The 21302-nt window shown below is 45.8% G+C and overlaps 1 protein-coding gene across 1 annotated transcript in view; it reads left to right on the top strand.

The window, feature by feature from the left end:
- The window catches only part of LOC123372373 (cysteine-rich protein 1-like), a 57808-nt gene extending 47292 nt beyond the window's left edge, over positions 1–10516 (top strand). Inside the window, exons 3-4 of the mRNA XM_045020430.1 lie at positions 2419–2473; positions 9803–10516. Coding sequence (XP_044876365.1) covers positions 2419–2473; positions 9803–9885 — 138 coding nt within the window. The 3' untranslated portion in view covers positions 9886–10516. The remainder of the gene's footprint in view (positions 1–2418; positions 2474–9802) is intronic.
- Positions 10517–21302: the final 10786 nt, after the last annotated feature.

The following is a 21302-nucleotide window of genomic DNA, read 5'->3' as shown; positions in this document are numbered from 1 at the left end:
TTTCCCGCTCAATCTGCCTCCTCTCTGAAGGCCCAGATAAACAGCTGATTCTTGAAGCATGATTGGAAAGTCTCTGACCCAAGTGTAGTAGAATGAGAGCCTGAGACATGAGGCCTTGTATCAGAGGCCCGGCATGAAGCCTGAACTAAAGTAGTGGTCAAGCCTTGCTAATATAAAGCAAAGTTAACAAGAGACAGGCTGTGAGCAGGCTCACAGAACCTGGCAAGAACAGGGCTGGTATTGCAAAAACACACACATTCCTGAGAAGTGCTGGGCACAGGACACTTGTGTAAACGCGTTCCAGAAGGGTGGTACCAGAACACCCTGACACCAAGTATAGTACCAACACTCTCCCCGAAGATGATACAAGGATATACCGACCCCCCTCTTAGTGATAAGGTCAGGATGACAGTGTGATGGATAGAGATGTTTTGATCAAACCAATATGTACAGGGTAATGGGTGGTAACAAATCACGTCAGGGGGCAGTAACTAATCACGTCAGAGGGGCAATACGTAACTTGTTTGTACTGGTGTATAAAGAAGGGTCTCAGAGGGAGTGTCTCTGGTCAGCCTAGCAGGGCAGTGGAAAGTCCCACCATTGGCTGAAGCGTACGGTGACTAGATGTCCCGATTTTATAGAGACAGTCCCAATTTTTGGGTCTTTTTCTTATATAGGCTCCTATTAGCCCCTACCCCCTGTCCCGATTTTTCATATTCGCTGTCTGGTCACCCTACTGAGGTGGTCCGTTGTCACGGGCACATATGTGCTAGTGTAATGTAGACACTGGTCTGGGGAGCTAGGACAGTGCTGGCTGGGCGCCTTCGCTACTGAAACGGGTCTGTGGCTTTCTTGGGTGGTATGATTGAGGTCTGCTGTATCAGTGATCTGCGCAGAGCTGGTGTAGCACACAGAGAGAACACACATGCACACGCAGCCAACATCTGACAACACCAAAGAGCAAAGTGAATTCCAGAGCTGAGTCTCCTTAATTGGAAATATCCTGCCACCATTCTCTTCCCCACATTTAAACATGGGAGTTCTAAGCTTGAACATCCCAGCAGATCTCAAATATGGATGTGTGACGGGTGGGGGAATCTGTCCGTACGGTTTATGAGTTCTGTGTGGGATTATGAACTCCCTGCATGAACTTTCTTTATGAGGCTGCAGACTCCATTTTGGATGTGGGGCTCTTTACCTTCTTAGTGGTCCTGTTACCTCCATGTTGGACTAGAATTCCAAAGGCTGATGGCGAAGGGATAACAAGAGAGGGTTGTTGACTTGAGTGCTCAACCATTGAAATGGAATAGCTCTAAACAACCATCTGGCTCCCAGGACTCTGGGGTCACCTGCTGAGGCTGAGCAGGGAGTCACCTGACAGAGGAGACAAAGGAGAGTATAAAAGGCATAATCTGTTCTATTTGCTCTCTCTTCGGCCATTTGTCATGAGCTAAAGATGAGAGAAGCTGCAGCAGGGCCCAGATAAGATGGGTGGGGGGAAATGGGGAATGCTGCCTGCCTACCTACCAGAACACAGGCAGTCCCCCAGAACTCCCAAAGGAAGGATAAGCCGGAGAAGGGAAATGTGTGTGGAGTTTATTATTTTTATATGAGTCTGTGTGTTTATGTGATTAACTAAAGAGCAATAATGTGTTGGAATTCTGTGCATGGTGTCTGTGTGCAACACCTACCACATGCCTCCTGAGGGAGTTAAACTGTAACACAGCAGGCTCAGACCTTTGGGTGGAGTTCTGGGAGAGGTGGTGTTTAAGGTACTGGGGTACCTTAGGGGTCAATGCTGGACCTTGGGGCCTAAGGCAGCTGGGCTGAGGGGCTCCATTTCCATGACAAGGTGAGAGACTGAGAGTCAGCACCCAAGAAACTTGCAAGAAAGAGCAAGAGAGGAATCAATACTGCAGCCTGCTGAGGCCCAGGGAAGCTTAAAACATCCAGGGCTCCAGCAGCTGGAGTCCTCACAGCAAGCTGCTTGGCAGACGCTGGGAATGGGTGACAGGGGATGGATCACTTGATGATTGACTGTTCTGTTCATTCCCTCTGGGGCACCTGGCATTGATCACTGTCAGAAGACAGGATACTGGGCTAGATGGTCTATTGGTCTGGCCCAGTATGTTATAAGCAAGAGGGCGGCCAATGGGGGAGCCTGACCAGATCTGTGATATGAAGTTAAACAAGGAATGAAAGATAGTTTCTAAGTGCAGAAGTGCCAAACCACGTCGGGATTTATAAATCCACCCCTACACTGTGAATATGCAGAGACAAACTGGAAGGAAGACTCTGAAGCAGTGTACGAGATATTATCACAAGTGGTGCTTCAGGGGTTTACTGTGCGTAGGAAAAACCTAGTCCCTAGAATTAGCCTTAGTTGTCACTAAACCTCTTGCTGTTCTTCTTTCACAGTATGATGACAAACCCTACTGCAATCACTGCTACCTGCAGCACTTTGGACCAAGAGGTAACATCCTTGCCGACTCACTAGTTCACCCTTCACTATAATCCTGTAATTCAAGAGACTGATTTTTAAAAGCAGCCTCTAAATCTGTGCCCCCTGTTTTCCAGGCACAGTCATTTATGCATGGAACAAGAATGAATTTGCCCTAACAAACAGCATTTGTGGGAGCAAATAAGAGTTAGATGGTCAACTACCTAATTTGTCCACAGAAATCCCAAGCTGAAGTTCAAATATTTTGTGCAGGCAAATTTGCAAGTGCAAATTTAGATATTGGATTGAAGCCCCTTTGAAAATGCAGTCAATAATATTTAAGGTTAAGATTCTCTCACAGGTATTTTTAGTAAAAATCAGGAACTGGTCATGGGCAATAAACAACAATTCACCCTAGCCCGTGACCTGTGCCTGACTTTGGCTGAAAATAACCTGAGGGGGGAAGACAGACCAAGCTCTGCCAGGGGCCTGCAGCTGCTCCAGCCCTGATGCTGCTCCTGCAGGAGGGACTGACTGCTGCCGCACCAGCCCCAGGAGGCTAACCCAACCCCAGCCACTGCTCCGCTGGCCCAGGGCTGGCTGCCAGTCAGCTGTTTGGCAGCCCTGGGGCTGGTCACCGGTCAGCTGTTCCGGCAGCTGCTGCTCTGGCAGCTTCAGGGCTGACAGCTACTCCAGCCCTGCCCCAGAAAAAATCATGGAGGTTCCGGAAAGTCACAGAATCCATGACCTCCGTGACAGAATTGTATCCTTAATAATACTTAATGTTGCATTGACATCTTCCAGTTTCATTTTGCCCTTCTGAGACTCATATACTTAGCAAATGTTTCTATGGCATGAAAAAAGAACGCGACAGAGGGGGCTGTTGGAAATAGCATGACCTAAAGGAATGAGTGGAAAGTTGGATCTTAGGCGTTTCTAAGTTCTAATCTTTGCTCTTCAGCTGGAGACTGTCTCTTTGTTAAATGTTTGTATGGCACTTAGGACAACGGGGCGCTGGCCTCCAGTCGCTACCATAATACACATAACAATAAATCTGTGTGGCCTTGGGGAAATCACTTCATCTCCCTGCCTCAGTTCCCCCATCTCTATAATGGGGGTAATAACCCCTCACTCACAGAGGGCCCAGTCCTGCAAACCTTACTCACCTGAGAAAACCCTATTCCACTGTCAGGAGGACTCAATCCGCAATTAGTTAATGATTGTACTGCATTTCTAACACATGGCACTTGATTCGCCTCTCGCATCAGTTTTACAGTATCATAACTGCATTGTGCTGCCGTGTAGTTACTCCTGACCTACAGCGAGAGGAGGATCAGGCAAGTGTTATATGTAATACATGCTAAGGGCATCCTTATTATTATTATTGCTGTTTTGCCCTCACTTCTATCTGCCCTGGCTGATGTTGTGGATATTCACAAAACAATGGGATGTAGCTGACACTCAAAAAAACAAACTCATCAAGAAACCGCAGACTGGCTTGATTTGCATCCACTTGGATAGAGTCCAAAGTGCCTTTCATTCTCGTGTAGCATCTGGTGAAAGATGGGAGAGAGATGAGCCTGAAGAGATGAGCTACTCATTCTACCTCAAAATGTCCGTGCCTGCTCCTGAGTCAGTGAGGATTCTGTCCAGCTCCAGAGGAACAGTTTATAATGCACATGGGTTTCCATTCCCACTGGTGGGTGAGGCCTTCGCTCCCATGCCAGGAAGAATTACACAAAGTGACAGTTATCTAAGAAAAATGATTGGAGCTTTTCCTATTACTTTTGCCCTGATGTCCAGCCGATGAAGTACCATGAATTGTGTGCAGACTGTTTCGCACTGAAAAGAGGAGAATGCCTTTCAGAGGCATGGACCTGTGCATGGCCTAAGCTCCATTCCCAGCTAGCATTCAAACTCAGATCCTGATCATAACAGGACAGGTTCTGAAATCCAGCTCCAACGCAGGCATTCACGTTCAGAGCTAAGTGAATAATGGATTTTTTGGTTCTGGGACCAAGCAAGAAAATCCTCCCCCAAAATCCAGTTCGATTTGAAACAAAATCAGTTTCCCCCAAATTTTTCATCATATTGAAAAACTCTAAAAAATAAATAAATAAATAGTTTTGAAACACCAATTTAGTTGATTTGAAACTATGATGATGGTGATGCTTATTTTTACTGTGGCGTTTCGATGGGACTGTTTTGAGGTGGTTTTAATCTTTTTTTGTTTAAACTGGCCAAATGTGAAAACGAAATGCCATTTTGAAATGAAAAAAGTCTAAACAAAATGTTCTTTTGAGAAAAAAAAATGTTTTCTGGGTATTTTTGGTGGAAATTATTACGCAAAATTGACCCAAATTCGCAAGCAGTTTTGGAGACACCTCCTGCCACCCTCCCCCCACCCCAAATGCATTTTTTGGCAAATTTTTTATTTGCCAGAAACGTTTCTCCAAGCTCTCTCCATGCTGCCCTCATAGGCATAGTGTCTGGGCTCAGTGGCGTAGCCAGGTTCTAACATCAGGGGGAGCGAACACATTAAAAAAAGGCGCCACCTGACATATCAAATTACACCTCAACCTCGATATAACGCGACCCGATCTAACACGAATTCAGATATAACGGGACAAAGCAGAGCCCCGGGGGGGCTGCGCACGCACCCGGGGGGACAGCCCCTCTCATCTCTCCTGAGGGGCTGCTCTGCAGTCTATGGCCCCTGGAAGCAGGCAGCACACAGGAAGGGGGGCACAGTCCTCCGCATGAGAGAGACAATCGGACAGAGGTGGGCAGGGTCTGTTGGGGGTTACATGGGGAAGAGGGGGTGGGGGGCTGCACTGGGAGACTCTCCAATGCAGCACCTAGCCACGCTGGCTCTGTGCAGCAAGAGAGAGAGGCCGAGGAGGAGGTGCCCTTCCCTTTCCAGCTGGGTCTGTGAGTCCCTGATCTCACAGAGTCTCAGTGCTGCAGGCACCCAGCTCCCAGGTACTGGGCTGCAGTGCAAGCTAGAGGGGCTGATACAGAGAAGTCAGGACCAGTCAGAGCACTTCCCATGTCATCATGAAAACTCACTCCTGGAAAGCTGGGTGAGGTAATATGGGGCGGGGGAAAGGGTTAATATATATCAAGGTGGGTGCGGTAATATATTTTATTGGACCAGCTTCTCTTGGTGAGAGAGAGACAAGCTTTTGAGCTTTCACAGAACTCTTCTTCAGGAAGAAGAAAGAACTCCATGAAAGCTCCAAAGCTTGTCTCTCTCTCTCACCAACAAAAGCTGCTCCAATAAAAGATATTACCTCACCCACCTTGTGGCTCTAATTTCCTGGGAACAACAGGGCTACACCAACACGGCGTACAAAAATGCAAGATTCACATGAACAGCACAGAGTGACACCATCACACCAGGACACTATTTTCACGATTCATCTTAGCAGAATGTCATCATCACACCAAGGAAGTAGCACTATCAGCACAAGGAGATAAATACAGCCACATGTGCATGCCAAAAATTCACAGTACAAGCGCACTGGGATCCACACAGTGGGATAGTAGTGTCAGTTTAGCTCTCAGTCTCTGAGTCCATCCCCACTAAACTAAGTCCAAAGGTTCAGCTAAACACAAGGGCACCTGCAAATAGCTGTACTAACAGCAGGATCTACACTGGCACACTAGGAGGAGTTGCATGTCAGGGCACTAATTCCCAAGCCCAGTGCAAGGCAATGTGGGATCCAGGCACCAGGTCCTTAGAACCAGAATTTGTACTCACAGGAGAGTGGGATGAAATTAGAGAAGTTACAGAAGGCAACTCCCAAGAAACAAGGCATTGACCAAATGGCTGGGTGGATGTTAAACCACCATCACCAGCCATTGTGTGCAGCAAGTGAATGACAATTAGTAACTTAATGACCACCATCACCAGAGAATTACTCAACCCCGGGACTCAGCAATGCTTCCCCCTCCCCCCAACATGATCACAAGCCCTTCCCTTAGGTTTCCCCTGATAGGAGAGGGAAAATCAGGCTACCTCTTGCTGCCCCGCAACATGGTGCCTGGATTTGTGTTTGCCAGAGCTCATGGACTAAACTAAACACATATTACAACAGCAGATAGTTCGTTCCAGCCTTCCCTGGGGAGACAATTCCATCCACACCCCCAAGGCAGAGATTGTCCTGCTATGAAGATTTCCCCTGATAGTCTCAGTTTTCCTCTCCTACCCCCTGACCCCTATCCCTTCCCCACTGCCTCTTCCCTTCCAGCTCTCACCCCCTAAGAGGCAGTCACCCAGATGCCAGGGAGGGGGAACCAAGCACACTACATGGCCACTGTCTCTGAGAAGAGAGGCAGGCATCTCTGCCTGGGCAAGGAGGGCAAGCAGGGACACCACATCCCACAGGAGACCAGGAGATGCACCTCCCCCCCCCCACACCAATGCCTGTCCTGGTGCAGCTGCCAGGGTGCAGGGGATGTTTTTTGAGATGCCTTGGCTGAGACCCCTGCCCCCACACCATGCAGATGGCCATCCCACCAGCAGCTAGGTGCTGGCTCTCACAGCCACCTGGAGGGTTTCCTGTCCCCCCCACCCCAGCCACCCTGCCCACAAGAAAGACCCCCTTTGAAATACACTTACCAGCTGCTGCTACTGGCTGCCTTTAGTTGGGTGAGAGGTTAGGAGCTGCTGCTGCAGAGCCAGAGAAAGCACACCTGCCACAGTGCCACAAGAAGCAGGTAGGAGAAGGAGGTGAGGTCTCTCAGCTGCTCAGCCCCTTGCTCCAGGAGCAGTTCCCCTGGTGGCCAAAAACCAGCTAAACAGTGAGCACTCGCACTCCCCTTGTTAACTACCCTACTTCCCCCACCAAACAGCTGATAGGTCGTGGGCCCCCATGGGTCCCATAAACAGTTGACTGGTGGGTGGGTGCCCCTGCCCCCTATAGGGGCATACCCCGACTGACCCCCTTCTTCCCCAAGGCCCCAGCCTCTCCTCCTCCCCAGGAGCCCAGCTTGCTGGAGCTCAGTTCTTCCCCTCCCTGCCACGGGATCAGCTGTCTCCCTCCTGCTGGGAGACACAGGTGATCGGTGGGGATGGGGTATGCAGCAAGCTGGGGAAAGCCGGGCAGGCCAAGCTTCAGAGCGGAGCGTGGGCCCTGCCCCTGGGGCCATGGTAACCCCGCCTAAGGCGCGGCTTTTTTGAAAATGTGCTGAGGGGAAGCAGCTGCTTCCCCTGCACCCCACTAGCTACACTGCTGTCTGGGCTCCTTGCTATTATCTCAGCACCACTCTGTGAGGGAGGGAATTGTTATTATACAGATGCAGAACTGAGGCACAGAGAAATGAAGTGACTTGTCTAAGGTCACATAGGAAGCTTGTGAGAGAGCAAGAACTGAACCCAGATCTTAAGGGACCCAGGCAACAAGCTTAACAACAAGGCCAGGCTTCCCCTCTGAAGAAGCAGCAGAGGATCTGATTCTGATTACACTTACACCAGTGTAAACCAGGAGCGAATTCCCTGAAGTCGGATACTTATCATTCATGATCATTTACAGCAGTGCTGTAGCCAATATCACAGCCTCCCTGTGCGAGGTGCTGCACATACACATAGTAAAAGACAAGAGCTTACAGTCTAAGTAGACAAGACAGACAATGGGTGAGAGAAAAGGATACTACATGGAAGCCCAGCGGAGGCACCGAGGAATTGAGTGATTTGCCCAAGGTCACAAAGGAAATCTGGAATAAAGGCAGGAACTGATCTGCATTTCCTAAATCCCAGGAGAGAGCCTCCTCTCCATGCACGTGCATGTAGACTGGTGAAATCAGAATCAAGTCCCAGGTTTGCATTAGATCTCTGATCCAAAAAGAAATTGTACAATTGTATTATGTTCAGAGAATGTAGATAGCATGCTGGGTAATGCCCTAGCCTTTCATCTCTAGAAGTGGAAGCCTCACGTCAAAATGAATCTGGAGGTGTTTTATATATAACAAAACTACTGCATGGTTGGCAGGACTGTATCAAAAAGGACACAGAATGGAAGTTTTGTAGGTTGGGCTAGATCTGTTTGGTGGAAGCTTGCATCACATTCACCCAGCTATAGCCAATGTTTAGAACTCATTGCCACGAGAAAGAAATTCACCCATAGTTGCACAACCAATTAGTCTTATTAATAACCACATTTATTGACCTAAGGACCACGCAAGAGTGGGGCCCCAATGTGCAAGTTGCTGTACAGAGTAGTAGCTGTTCCCTGCCTTGAAGAGCTTACAATCTACATTGAACTGTACTTTATGGACCTATGCTTGGCGTACACAGAGGTTTTGTACCAGTATGATTATGTTAGTTAAGGGAGTGATTTTTTTTTCACCAATATCAGTACAACCCCTGGTGCGGATGCTGTTATACAGTTCCAAAGGTGCCTCATACCAGCATAGTTTATTCTGCTTCCTGTGTGGGAATAAGTTGTACTGCTATAAGCACATTTATAACAGCATAATGACATCCCCACTAGGAGGTTGTACCACTTTAATTATACTGGCCGATTCAAAACAGTACAACTTGTATGTGTAGAAAAGGCCTAAGCCCCTTTTAAACCATTCTTTATATGGTTATTCATAGAAGAGTTTACACAAAACATTTTCACACTACGTGTTGTTTGTGTTGTGTGGTGGCTCACCTGAGTCACATGGTAATGTTTCTGGTACCTGGTTGGATGACTGAACCATTTGAAGCAGGAGAACAATGAATAGTCAACTTCTGGTGTGAAAAAAGAGCATTCACACTAAATTCATCAAAAATTTCAGGATTCATGACCATTTTCACGAACACCCATTCCTTAGCGCAACAACACGACCTCAGGAATGACTGTTAACCAAACCCAGTGCTTTTATACACAGAAATATGAGTGGATTCCTTTTCTTAGCCACAGAAACTGTTCTACCTGATTGACACTGCAAAAGCTGTTTATGACATCAGGCTAAATTCTCTACATAAGAGGTATTCCACAGTGCTGTTCTATGCCCAAATGGACCCAATAATTAAGACATTGAGCTTGCATATTGAAGAGGATGTTCTCAGAGCTCATGTTTAGTTTGGTTTCTCCTGAGACTGAGAAGTTCATGAGAGTTCAGTTTTTAATTGAACAGCTTGCCAAAGCTTCTACAGTGCTTTGAGTAGGCATAATTTCCTCCAGTTCTTAATAGCAAGTGGAATCTTTGATGAGGTTTTCAAAGATGACAACACTGCAAGATTAGGTTTTACCGTACGTTTCTGTTTTTAATTCCCCATCCCCCCCTGAAATTTAATGTTTCCTTTTGTTCCTCTCTGTGGGCTTTCTTATTCATGTGTCCTCTTGATATTTTTGTTTTGTTATTTTAAAGGAACAAGACGGCCAACGTCTCGCTCATCTCTTGGGGCAGCTTCCTCTTCCAAAGTTCCAGTGGGAAACCAGAACAACTCCTAGATGGCCCTGCTTTAATATTCAAAACTCGGAGACTCATTACTGGACTGTGATAAAGTAGCAAGATGGCATTGTACTTTTACCCACAGACTAAGAAAAATGCAGCTGAAGAAGAATGTTGCTTCTGAGAATGACTGATAATCAGACAAGTCATAAGAGAACATGCTTCTAAACTGAAATCCCTCCTACTGCAGATTAAAATTGTGCTGTGATAAATGAATTTTAATGAGCTACAATGAATTTTAATGGGATATATTCTTGTTTGTGTGAAGGGGACATATTCATAGCATCGACTTGATTTTCTAACAGCTTAGAAATTGTTGGTTTACTCATCTGTTACCTGAATTGACACTGAAATCTGTAAATAATGATCTCTTTACCAGTATAATCGACTTCCAGGTGGAAACTTTCTCAGCAATGATCGATAGGTGTCTCCAATTATTCCCCGGTTGGACAGCTCAGATGTACAAATCTCTTCACCTCATCTTCTCCAGTAGGGCAAAAAGCTGGAAGCTTGGAACACATTACTATCAATATTTCCCCAGCTTTCTTCGCTGAATCTGTCTTTGACTGGCAGCTGTTGAGAATGTCAGCACATGCCTTGGGTTACTCTACTAAGAAATGGTCATCTCTATCATGGTGCAATTTGTCTTAATGTGTACGTGAGTTGGAGTGGATGGAACAGTAGGCCAGGGATATCATTTAAGTCCTGTAAAGACACATGTATGTCTCTGCATTTGCCCAGTCACAGATGCCTCCAGTGGTCACCCTAAATTCCTATTACAACCAGGGTCCTGACTCAGTGCCCTGAACTTTAAGCATGTGAGTAGGGCCACTGATGTCCATGGTCAGAGTCTAGGCTCCTCTAGTATTGGTAATTTGTTTTCCCCATCAAGTATTGTTCTGATACATAAAATTACAGGCTATTTTTGAATTAACATTGCTAATTCATATAACTGGAGTTTAGTGAGTCTTTGAACCCCCCCTCATTTTCCCCACATTCTTCCATTGTACTGAATGATCAGACCTGAAGGAATTTCACATCATTAAACACCCACCCACACCCCACTCAAAGAAATACCAATTCATCTGCATTTTTATACAAAAGCAGACTAAAATTAATTAATGGAAAGAAACTCCAGCAGAATGGAAGATGTGATGTTCTCATACTGAAATGCCTGGCTTATTAAATCTCTACTCCTTGCAAAATAGATGATGGATTTTTAATGTGTGCTCTGGATTCCAATGAGCCAAAGTGAGCTTGAAAACTCCCAATTACTGTATTTTTGCCATAGATGTCACTGTGAATAAGTGGTGGTATCATTTCAATATGTGAAATAGACTTCTCCATTTCTGTTTCAATCTGCATTCCAAATTTTCAGAGTTTCTTTCACTATTATGATTCATTCTCACCTTTTTCAGTCTAATATTTTATGCAACAAGTTCCATAACTCTTCCCTCTGAAAATCATACAATCCAGTTGGCAGTTGCCTGGTATCCTTTTTGAACTTAGCTACTGGTGCATGCAAATGGTAAACACCAAGAGGATGATGTTGTTAGCAACTCTGATGCAGTTAACCCGAGTTACAGAATTGGATAACTTTTCCTTGTAGGTGGCTTCAGTCTACATCACATCACAGGATAGGCCTGGGGTTCTCAAACTTCATTGCACCACGACTCCCTTCTGACAACAAAAATTATGACAGGACCCCAGGAGGGGGGAACCGAAGCCTGAGCTCACCCGAGCCCCGCCACCCAGGGTGGTGGTGGGGGGGGAGGGGGGCTCAGAGCCAAATCCCATTGCCCTAGGCTGGGGGGCACCAAAACCCAAGGGCTTCAGCTCCAGGCAGCCCCTGTAACCTTATCCCACTGCCCAGGGCCCCAGAAAGTCTAAGCCAGCCCTGGCAACCCCATTAAAATGGGCTTGCGACTGACTTTGGGGTCCCGACCCACAACCGCTGGGATAGGCCATCGCTGATTGGCTACAAACAGTGTAAGAAAAATCATCTAAAATAAGTCACTGGGACGCCAAAGGCTCTGAGTGTGATCGCCTATCACCAAAGGCTAAATTGTACAGCTGATCCAAAAGGCCAATTATTTTTCATGGGAAATGAATTTATTCCCCTCCCCTCCAAATTATCCACAACGTGGTTTTTTAAATTATTATGATGATGAAAAAAAAACAGAAAACCAAAACATTTATATATTTTTTTAAAAATTATAAAATGTTTTGGATTTTCAAAAAATAAAACCATTTTTTTTATCATAAACTGAACCTAAAATTGAAGAATGACAGCTTTGGGGTAAAAGCGGCAAAGACATGCATCCGATGAAGTGGGTATTCACCCACGAAAGCTCATGCTCCAATACGTCTGTTAGTCTATAAGGTGCCACAGGACTCTTTGCTGCTTTTACAGATCCAGACTAACATGGCTACCCCTCTGATATTTGACAGTTTTGGGGTAGAAATTTTCAGTTTCTGGTTTGTCACCAAAAAATGCCCACCAATTCTACTAAAAGGCCATCATCTTTCAGTGGCCTCAGAATTAATCAGAATGTTATAAAAGCCTTATTACTGATGGGACTAGAGTCTCTCTCTGTCCTGCCCCCCTGTTTCTGTTGGCATTTTTATGTAAAAATGTCATGCCTGCCATGCAAAGTGTAATATACTATTGCTAGATAGTCACTGTTTTCCTTTGAGTTTCAATATTGTTTGCTTTGGTGCCAACAATTAAAATAGTCAAGTAATTGCTTTGATGCTGAAATAGCTGCTTTCATGTAGGACCCTCTGTCTCCCTCCATCTCACAGCCTGGAAGGAAGATCTTTATGCTGTGATGTTCAAAGGAGGCCAAGGCAATTCATCCCAGATACTCAAAGATATTTAGGTGCCTAACTCCCACTAGAGTTAAGTGCTTAAATACCTTTGAGGATCTGGGCTTTAGGCACCAAATCCCATTGAAATTCAACTGGAGTTCAAAGCCAATCAAAGGAAATACTTTTTCATGTCATGATTAACCTAGGAACTCATTGCCACAGGAAGTTGTGGAGGCCAAGAGCTTAACAAGATTCAGAAAGGGCTTGGAGATTCATATGGGTATCAAGGGTACCCAGTGTTGTCATAACTGATTACAACAAAAATTTGGAAGGGATATTAAACCTCATGCTTCAAGGATCAAACTAATTAGGGAATCAGGATGAGTCCTCCATGGGGGGAAGATTATCCCACATTTCCCACTTCAGGGTTTTTAACACCTTCCCCTGAAGCATCTGGTACAGGCAGCTATCAGAGACGGGATACTGGACTAGATGGACCAAGAGTTTACTCCAGTCTGCAATTCCTGATGCAGCTGATGAGGAGAGTACCTTTATATTGACTCCAAAAGATGCTGATGGCATGAGAGAGTATGATGGGTATCACCTGTCAACCTCATGTTTGCCCCTCATACAGTACCAGTTAGCGGCGGAGCTGGACACTACTAGCTATGGAGAAGACACAGCAGAGCAATGGGAAGACGGACTCAAAAGCAGACTAGACAAAACACTTAGAGCCCTAGTGCCTTCAGACAGTGCACACCTCTGGGGGGCAGCATTTGTGGACCCTGGCCAGGATACACTCCTAAATAGGAAGTCCTTGTGCTAGCGCAGAGAGATGGATGAAGGGCCTGACCCAAAGTCCATAGAAGGCACTGGAAACTCACTTCACTGGGTTCTGGATCAGGCCCTACTTGACCCTCCTGGCTCTTTTCAGCCCCACCACCTACACTCACGAAGCAGGTTTGTGGAACAAACACCCATCCCACAAAAATGGGAATAGGTCAGAACATTTCCATCAAACCTGGCTTTGGCGAAAAGCTGAAACCCCAAAACTTTTCAGCCAAAAGGGTTTTTGGACAAAAGGTGCACATTTTTCGTGGGACCCCCCCGCCCTCCCACACACCATTTTCTAATCAACTCTGCACCTGAGCTGTATTTCTATTTTTCAGGCACCACCCACACCACCAACTTTTGTGTTGTGCTAGGACACGGGCCTGTCCCTGGATAGCAATAGTTGAAACATTGATTGTGGAGAAGCCGCAGTTTCATATCCCGTTAGAATGAATTTGATATTTGGATCCGCTCAGAAAAAATGAACACTGCACAGCAGTGGCAATGAGTAGCATTGATTTATTATGATAAACCTGGCTTTATGGACTGATACACAGAAGCTCTTAACTTCTCTTTGGTATGGTACTTAAAAGCCCTTTGGCGATCGTGTTTTCAAGTACAGATGTGCCAAACAACACGGGTATGTATGTCTTGTGTTTGGTTATTCTACAACAATACCAGTTCCATAGAATACAACTCTGTTAGCATGTACCCAGAGCCTCTTCAGTCCTACCACAAACAGTCCTTCATGTGATCAGTTAGGGGATCTTTTTCAGTTACATGATTAGAACTCACCCATATTTACACATTACGGCCCCAGATGCCACAGCGGACAACATATAGGCAGGTCGCAGCATGCGCAGGAGCTCTGCTAAAATCAGTGTGGCTCAATACAAGCACAACAGTCCAGCCATGCGCTATCAATTACTTAACGCTCTATGGCTCTGATGTTGCATGTGTTTCAAAGTGGGTGGCCCCTTGTTCCTCCCTGGAGCGCCACTGATTTCACCGTGCAGGCAGAAGCATCTGCGCACACAGGCCCAATTGCAGGATCAGGGTAAAGTGGGATTTTACTGTGATATTTGCTGTTATTCTTAAGTCCCCAGCAACTGGAGTCACGTGATTCCATGACAGGTTTCAGAGTGGTAGCCGTGTTAGTCTGTATTAGCAAAAAGAACAGGAGTACTTGTGGCACCTTAGAGACTAACAAATTTATTTGAGCATAAGCTTTCATGGGCTTAAGTGGGTTTTAGCACATGAAAGCTTATGCTCTAAATTTATTAGTCTCTAAGGTGTCACAAGTACTCCTCGTTCTTTTTGGTGATTCCATGAGAATCCCAGTTTTCATGAAATAGAAAAGTAAGTTTCCAGCCCTCATGGTTGCAGTGGAAAGCTTGAAAATGTGACCTTAGTGCCCACTAAAGGCTCGGAACCAGAAAGTAAATAAAAAGAACCTCAAAATGTATTTTTTTAAAAGCAACTCATGATTGCTAAGTTAATCTCATGATTTTGGGTGGACCTGACACATGATTTCTGAGTGCTTGGGGTTGGAAATACTGTTAATAACAACACCTAGCTCTTCCATAGCACCTTTTATCAGTAGATCTCAAAGCACTTTACAAAGGAGGTCAGTATCATTACCTCCCTTTTATAGAGGGGAAACTGAGGCACAAGGAGGGGCAGCAACTTACTCAAGGTTACCCAATAGACCGGTGGCAGAGCTAGGAGTAGGATGCAGAGTCCTGATCTCTCATGGCTCCTGAGTGGTCAGCACAAACAACAACAATAATAAAGGTTATAATGAGGCTGCTGGGCTTGTCTTGCGCCTATAGATGCTATTTGGATAGTTAGCTGTGTGAAAGGAAGTGCCCAGCGCCTGCGCAGGGCAGTGAGATTACCTTGACGGCTTTGACACTGTAACCCTTTGAATGTGAAAAACTATTTATCACAAGTTTTTAAAAGGCAATAAAAAAATCACTAGGAGGAATTTGAATTTCTCAAATTACAGCAAGATCCTCCAGGGAATTTTCCATGTAGGTTTTGAACTGAGATGTCTGTGGATTATATTGAAAGAAAACCCAAACAAAACCGCCCTCTGAAGTGAGATTTTGAACACGGCTGTCTGAGGAACTTTAGCATCAAAAGCTCAGATGACAGAACTCTTTTCTCTGGGAAGCCAGCTTACTGCTTGGGGCAGAATTAAGCAACATTAAATGTTTTATCAAGGATAAAAATAAATAAATCCAGGCTGATATGTTAACCATGGGCATCCCACATCAACTTTAAAGGAGGCTTCACTCTCAGCCCTCCCCCTGTGTAAGGGAGTTACCTTTTAACACAGATATTTACTCCTTCAGATGATTTTTTTTAACTGATCTACGTAGAAGTGCTAATATAGAGCCAGATCCTGGGAAAGAATAAGCTCATTCAACTCCCAACAACTCAAAGGAGAGTTGAGTGTACGGAGGTTCATGAAGGAGGCCCTTAGAACCAGGCCATAGTTAGCCATAATTAAGCACTGGGCCGGGTTACCAAGGGAGGTTGTGGAATCCCTGTCACCGGCGGTTTTTAAGAACACATTGGACAAACCCGTCTCAGGGATGGTCTAGGGTTACTTGGTCCTGCCTCAGCACAAGAGGCTGGACCTGATACCTCCAGAGGTCACTTCCAGCCTTATAGTCCTATAATCCAATGAAGGGTAAGACACTTAGAAAGGACACTGGACAAGCACCGGTTGTTTATGTTCCGGTAGCACAGAGAGGACCCAGGTGAGATCAGGAATCCATTGTGCTGGCCACTGCATAACACAGAATTAGAGATGGTCTCTACCCCAGACAGTTTACAGTCGAAGGCCCTGATTCAGGAAAGCATTCTTAACACTTCATCACATGCTTAAGTACTATACTGACTAAGGCTTAATACACAAGATAGACAGGGTACTTCTACACTGCATTGTAAACCCAGATCTGTGGGACATGGATTCAGTGTTTCCAGGCCCACACTTGAACACCCACACTGCATTGTAAACCTGGGCTTACAATTGCTGGCCCCGGGTCTCACAGCGGTGCTAACGCACTATGCAGGCTTTCTGAGTCGGCGCTGCAGCTCCAGCTGTGTCCACACTGCAGAATGACAGGGCTTGGACATGAGCAACGGTGGACTCAAGCTCTGACCCCTCCCGCAGGTGGCTCCTAGAACCCAGGTCCTCCGTGCTCGCTGGCCCGATTCTGAAAGATTTGGTTGGCCAGGAGGGATGGCTGGGCTCAAACCTGACTCTGAGCCTGGGTTTACAATGCAGTATAGACATACCGATAAAGCGTGGGCGGGGAAGCAGAGTCACAGAGAGGAGAAGTGACTTGCCCAAAGTCACACAGGAAGGCTATAGCAGAGCTCCCGGAAGAAGGAGACTGCTCCATCCTCATCTGGGAGGGTGAACCGCTTGTCCCCTTTTCTCTTCAGACACAGTTCTGAAGCTCTGACCCCAGCCCAGCTTTCCTTCTAACCCCACACAGCCTCCTCCCCTCCCCTCCCCTCCCCTCCCCTCCCAATGGGCCGTCTGCTGCACTCAGCCATGACTTCTCCTTCAATGAAAAAAAAATGTGGACCTCCAACTATGTAAATGGTTTTACCCCACAGTACATCATGGTTTTGTTTGGTAGTCCAACAACATCCTGGGCACAGGCAGAAAAGTATGTGGTAAGCTATGGGCTGAGAAAGGTAAATAACGTATCATCTTCCAAAACATTTGTAATAGGTTTAAAAATGGAGCCTTTGGGGAAATGGGAGTATTAGCAGGGAACAAGCATAATAAGAAAATATTACAGCTCCACTGCTATATCCTCTGTAACCATAATAGTTAAATCATGACACCATAACTTGTAGGAGGGGAGTTTCAAGCAGCCTTCTAATACACTGCTTCTTCAGAAGAGATGCTATTACGGTGACACGATAGTTTTCTGTGGGTAATTTACTTGAGTGATTAAACTACTGTGATTTATTTTATGGTGGAATGTATTTTGGGGTTAGCCAAGCTGCAGGATGCTCCAGGGAATAAGTCAGTGCACATGGTAGTGAAGAGAGGAAGAGCGACAGAGATAAAGAGAAACAAAAATCACAGCAAGGAAGGTCAGGCCCACAGTGTCCATAATTTAGAGACATCTCAAGCTTGTTTCTTTCTCATAATTTCAGCCAGAATGGAAGAATTTACAAGAAATTCTTTACCATGGAAGATTAGAGATGTAGAATAGACTCTACAGTTCTATGGCCAGAAGGGGCACTGGGGCATCTAGTCTGACCTCCTGTATGGCACAGGCCAGAGAACTTCCATGAAATAATTCTTAGAGCAGATTTAACAGAAAAACATCCAGTCTTGATTTAAAAATGGTCAGGCATGGAGAATTCACCACGACCCTTGGTAAGTTGTTTCAATGGTTAATTACTCTCCCTGTTAAAAATTAATGCTTTATTTCCTGTCTGAATTTGTCTAGCTTCAACTTCTCCAGATTCTCCCCTGCATTCAGGTTCTAGGCATGAAGAGCACGAACCTTACTCTAGACTTTCCCACCGAGGAAAGGATTTATTCCAGCTACAGGGAGAGTGCCCAGAGTCAGGGGTTGATGGGGTCCATCCTTTTTATAGCCACTGAGTCCAGGTTTAAAGGGCAAAGACAAAGATAGAGAGAGGGGAAGCAGAGACAGAGATTGTGGGGTGAAAAATTTTTTGGACAAGGATAATTGTTTGAAAACCCCACTCCCACCCCCTTCTCTCTCTCTCTCTGAAAAATTTCAACCATCTCTATACAAGAGCAGTTCAAGGGGGTGTCCCAACAGAAGTGTCCTCACTGGGGATGGCACTATCTTTTTGTCCTTCCCATTGTTACCCAGATCTTTACCTCCTTGAAGCCACACAATCAGCGCTGCATGCAGACCCCTACCTTTTAGACAGGGTGGACCAATAAGAATGCACTACACCACCTGTTCACTTCCTGGTACAGATCCAGCTGCTGATTATTACCTGGCTAAGACCCAGTTCTCTCTGACAGCACCTCTCCCCCTGTGTCCTATGACAGTAATAGCGACTGACAAGGCCATCATGGCTGTTGCTCCACAGGGTTGAGCTCAGAGCAGAAGGGGGAGGTCACTTCCAGGGGCAGGCTATTGAATTCCACAACATCCATGGCCACTAGGCAATTCCAGTACAGACATGGAAAAATCCAGAGCAAGGTCTCTATTTACACCCTGCATTTTGGGTTGCCAGATTCCTTGATGTTCAGTCTTTTTACATTCTCTGGGGTGATGAGGTTTGCTATCTTGGGGCCAGATTCTGATTCCTTTACATTGACCAACATCCTCACAGTGGAATGAGGTACTTCTCAGTGCGTGTAAAGGGAGGAGGATCTGGCCAACAAAACCCCTCAACATTGTGCTGGTTCCAGAGACTGGATGGGAAGCATAGTCTTGTGGTTAGGGAGCTAGCCTGGGACCCTGGAGACCCCAACTCAGTTCCCTGATCTTGCACAGACTTTTTCTGTGACCTCGGACAAGACACTGCAATTGAAGATGCGATCGCAGCTCAGCTAGACAGACCCACACTAGCTTTAATCGAGTTAGCATGGCTTAGAATAGCCGTGAAGATGTAGCAATGTGGGCTGTATAAGCCCACCTGGAACCCCGGGTACATGTGTTCCTAGCCCGTGCAGCGTCTGTGCTGCTGCATCTTCATGGCTATTTTAGCTGCATTAGCTAGAGTGAAACTAGTGTGCGTATGCATAGCCATGTTGCAAACACACCTCTAGTTGCAGGGCAGACGTACCCCACCTCTCTGTGCTTCAGTTCCTCACCTGCAAAGAGGGATAACAGCACCTCCCTATCACACAGGGATACTGAGAGCTGCTCAGGCACTATAGTAACAGGGCACATATAAGTGTCTGCGTCACAGAAAGCCCTGCCAATGGTCAGCGGCTAAACACTGCCCTCTGATCACTGAATACACAGCATAGATCATAACACATGCTACCTGATCGAAATAGCAACGGCTGCATGCGAAGATCAGCAATGACGATGCCACACTTGTTTAATTGCAACGTGACAGTTCTTACCGTGACAACATCTCCGCGATGCTAAGCAGACTCCCATTCCAATGCGATTAGATCAGTGAGATCGCTGCTTATTTTTCACATTCGGGGAATTCATCAGTTTGTCTCAGGAGCTCAGAGGCCATCATCAGAACTAAGGAACCACCCCTGCTCCTCCTACACAGTCAATATTTTTATAGGATGAAATCTCTTTGGAAACTAATTGGAAAGAGTGATATGCTTTGGAAGCGATTTCTGAACAGCTGGACAGGGTAGCAGAAGGTCAATTCTTCTTCCGTCTCTTTCCCCCTCACTTCTCCTATGCCCTCCTTTTTTTATTCTCTTATTTCCCCCTCATTTCTCTTTTCCTCTCTCTTGTCTCCATCTGGTCTGACTTTGGCATGTTTCATTTAACAATCTCCTTTCCAAATCATGAGCCTGGCTTGGTAGACCGTGGAAGTGCTCCTCTCTGGCTAGTTAGCTAGAAAACCAGGCAAGAATATCCACACCTGACCTGAGCTGGTAAAGGCGCGTACAGCACTGAAGGCAAATCTAATGCCTGCCTTTGAGCCGAACTCATTGAAGCAGCTTTCAGATACAGCAGGCATGTGAGTCTGCCTGCTTATTTGTTTAGCTTAAATGCTGTTGATGACAAGCAGCTCCTAGCCTAGGATAGCTGTAAAGATCAATCCAGGCCCAGGTACTCTGATCAGACAAACCGAGTTCAGCTCCTGTGTGTTCTGGGCTGACTGCACTTCCAGGGAAATAAAACAATTATGGTCCGTTTTTAGGAACAGAAGCAGAGTCACGAGTGGCAAGGTGAAAGGGGCTAAGTCATGCTAGTAGTGGGGTGGAGAACAGGTCCGTCTTGTTGAAAGTAGGTCTGCTCGGGAGTAGAAAGGCATTTCATGATGAACCCTTACTGGTCTGCAGTGTTTGGCTCCCATGGTACTATGGTTTCCAGTGAATCCAAAACTACTGAAGATGGTTTAAGAACAGATTTTGTGTGGATGCCACCAGCCACTTGTCCTTGTGCCCCTGTATAAGGAATTAGGTATGGATGCTTGGATGGCCTCCACCTCAGTAGAAGGGGGACCATCTCCTTGGGGACAGGTTGTCTAGAATAGTGCAGAAGGTGTTACACTCATAGCAAAAGGGGAGGGTAAAAAGAGGGCAGAGATGAGCACTCAGCTCAAAAACAAAATTGAGATGTTGAGAACAATCAACAAACCAAGAATTTCTCCTCTTTGTGTCCTTTGAATTGCCTAGACACCAATTTGAGGAGCCCGTGTAACAAACAAGAGGAATTAGAATAGCTCATTCATGAGCATAAATTCAGTCTTGGTATTACTGAAACCTGGTGGGATGATTCACACGCCTGGAATGTTAAAATCAATGTCAAAAATGTCATTGCCTGTTTCCAAGTCACTGATAATTCGGACAAAAATGATCTTGAATGCTTATGGATCAATGTCCAAACAGATAAAGCACAAGATGGGGTATTAGTGATGTTAGCTACAGACCATCTCCTTACACGACTATTTTCGATATATAGGGAAAAAACCTACGTGATCATGGGGGACTTCAATTTGAGGGACATTTGCTGGAGGTCTCGCACTGGCAATGCTAAAACATCTTTGGAATTTCTAAACATTATAGAGGACAATTTCCTAACTCAAAACGTGTTCTTTATTCCATCTT

Source organism: Mauremys mutica, chromosome 6 (genome assembly GCF_020497125.1).
Source record: "Mauremys mutica isolate MM-2020 ecotype Southern chromosome 6, ASM2049712v1, whole genome shotgun sequence".
NCBI lineage: Eukaryota > Metazoa > Chordata > Testudines > Geoemydidae > Mauremys > Mauremys mutica.
The sequence above is the reverse complement of the archived record's forward strand: the minus strand, read 5'-3'. Positions and strand labels throughout refer to the sequence as shown.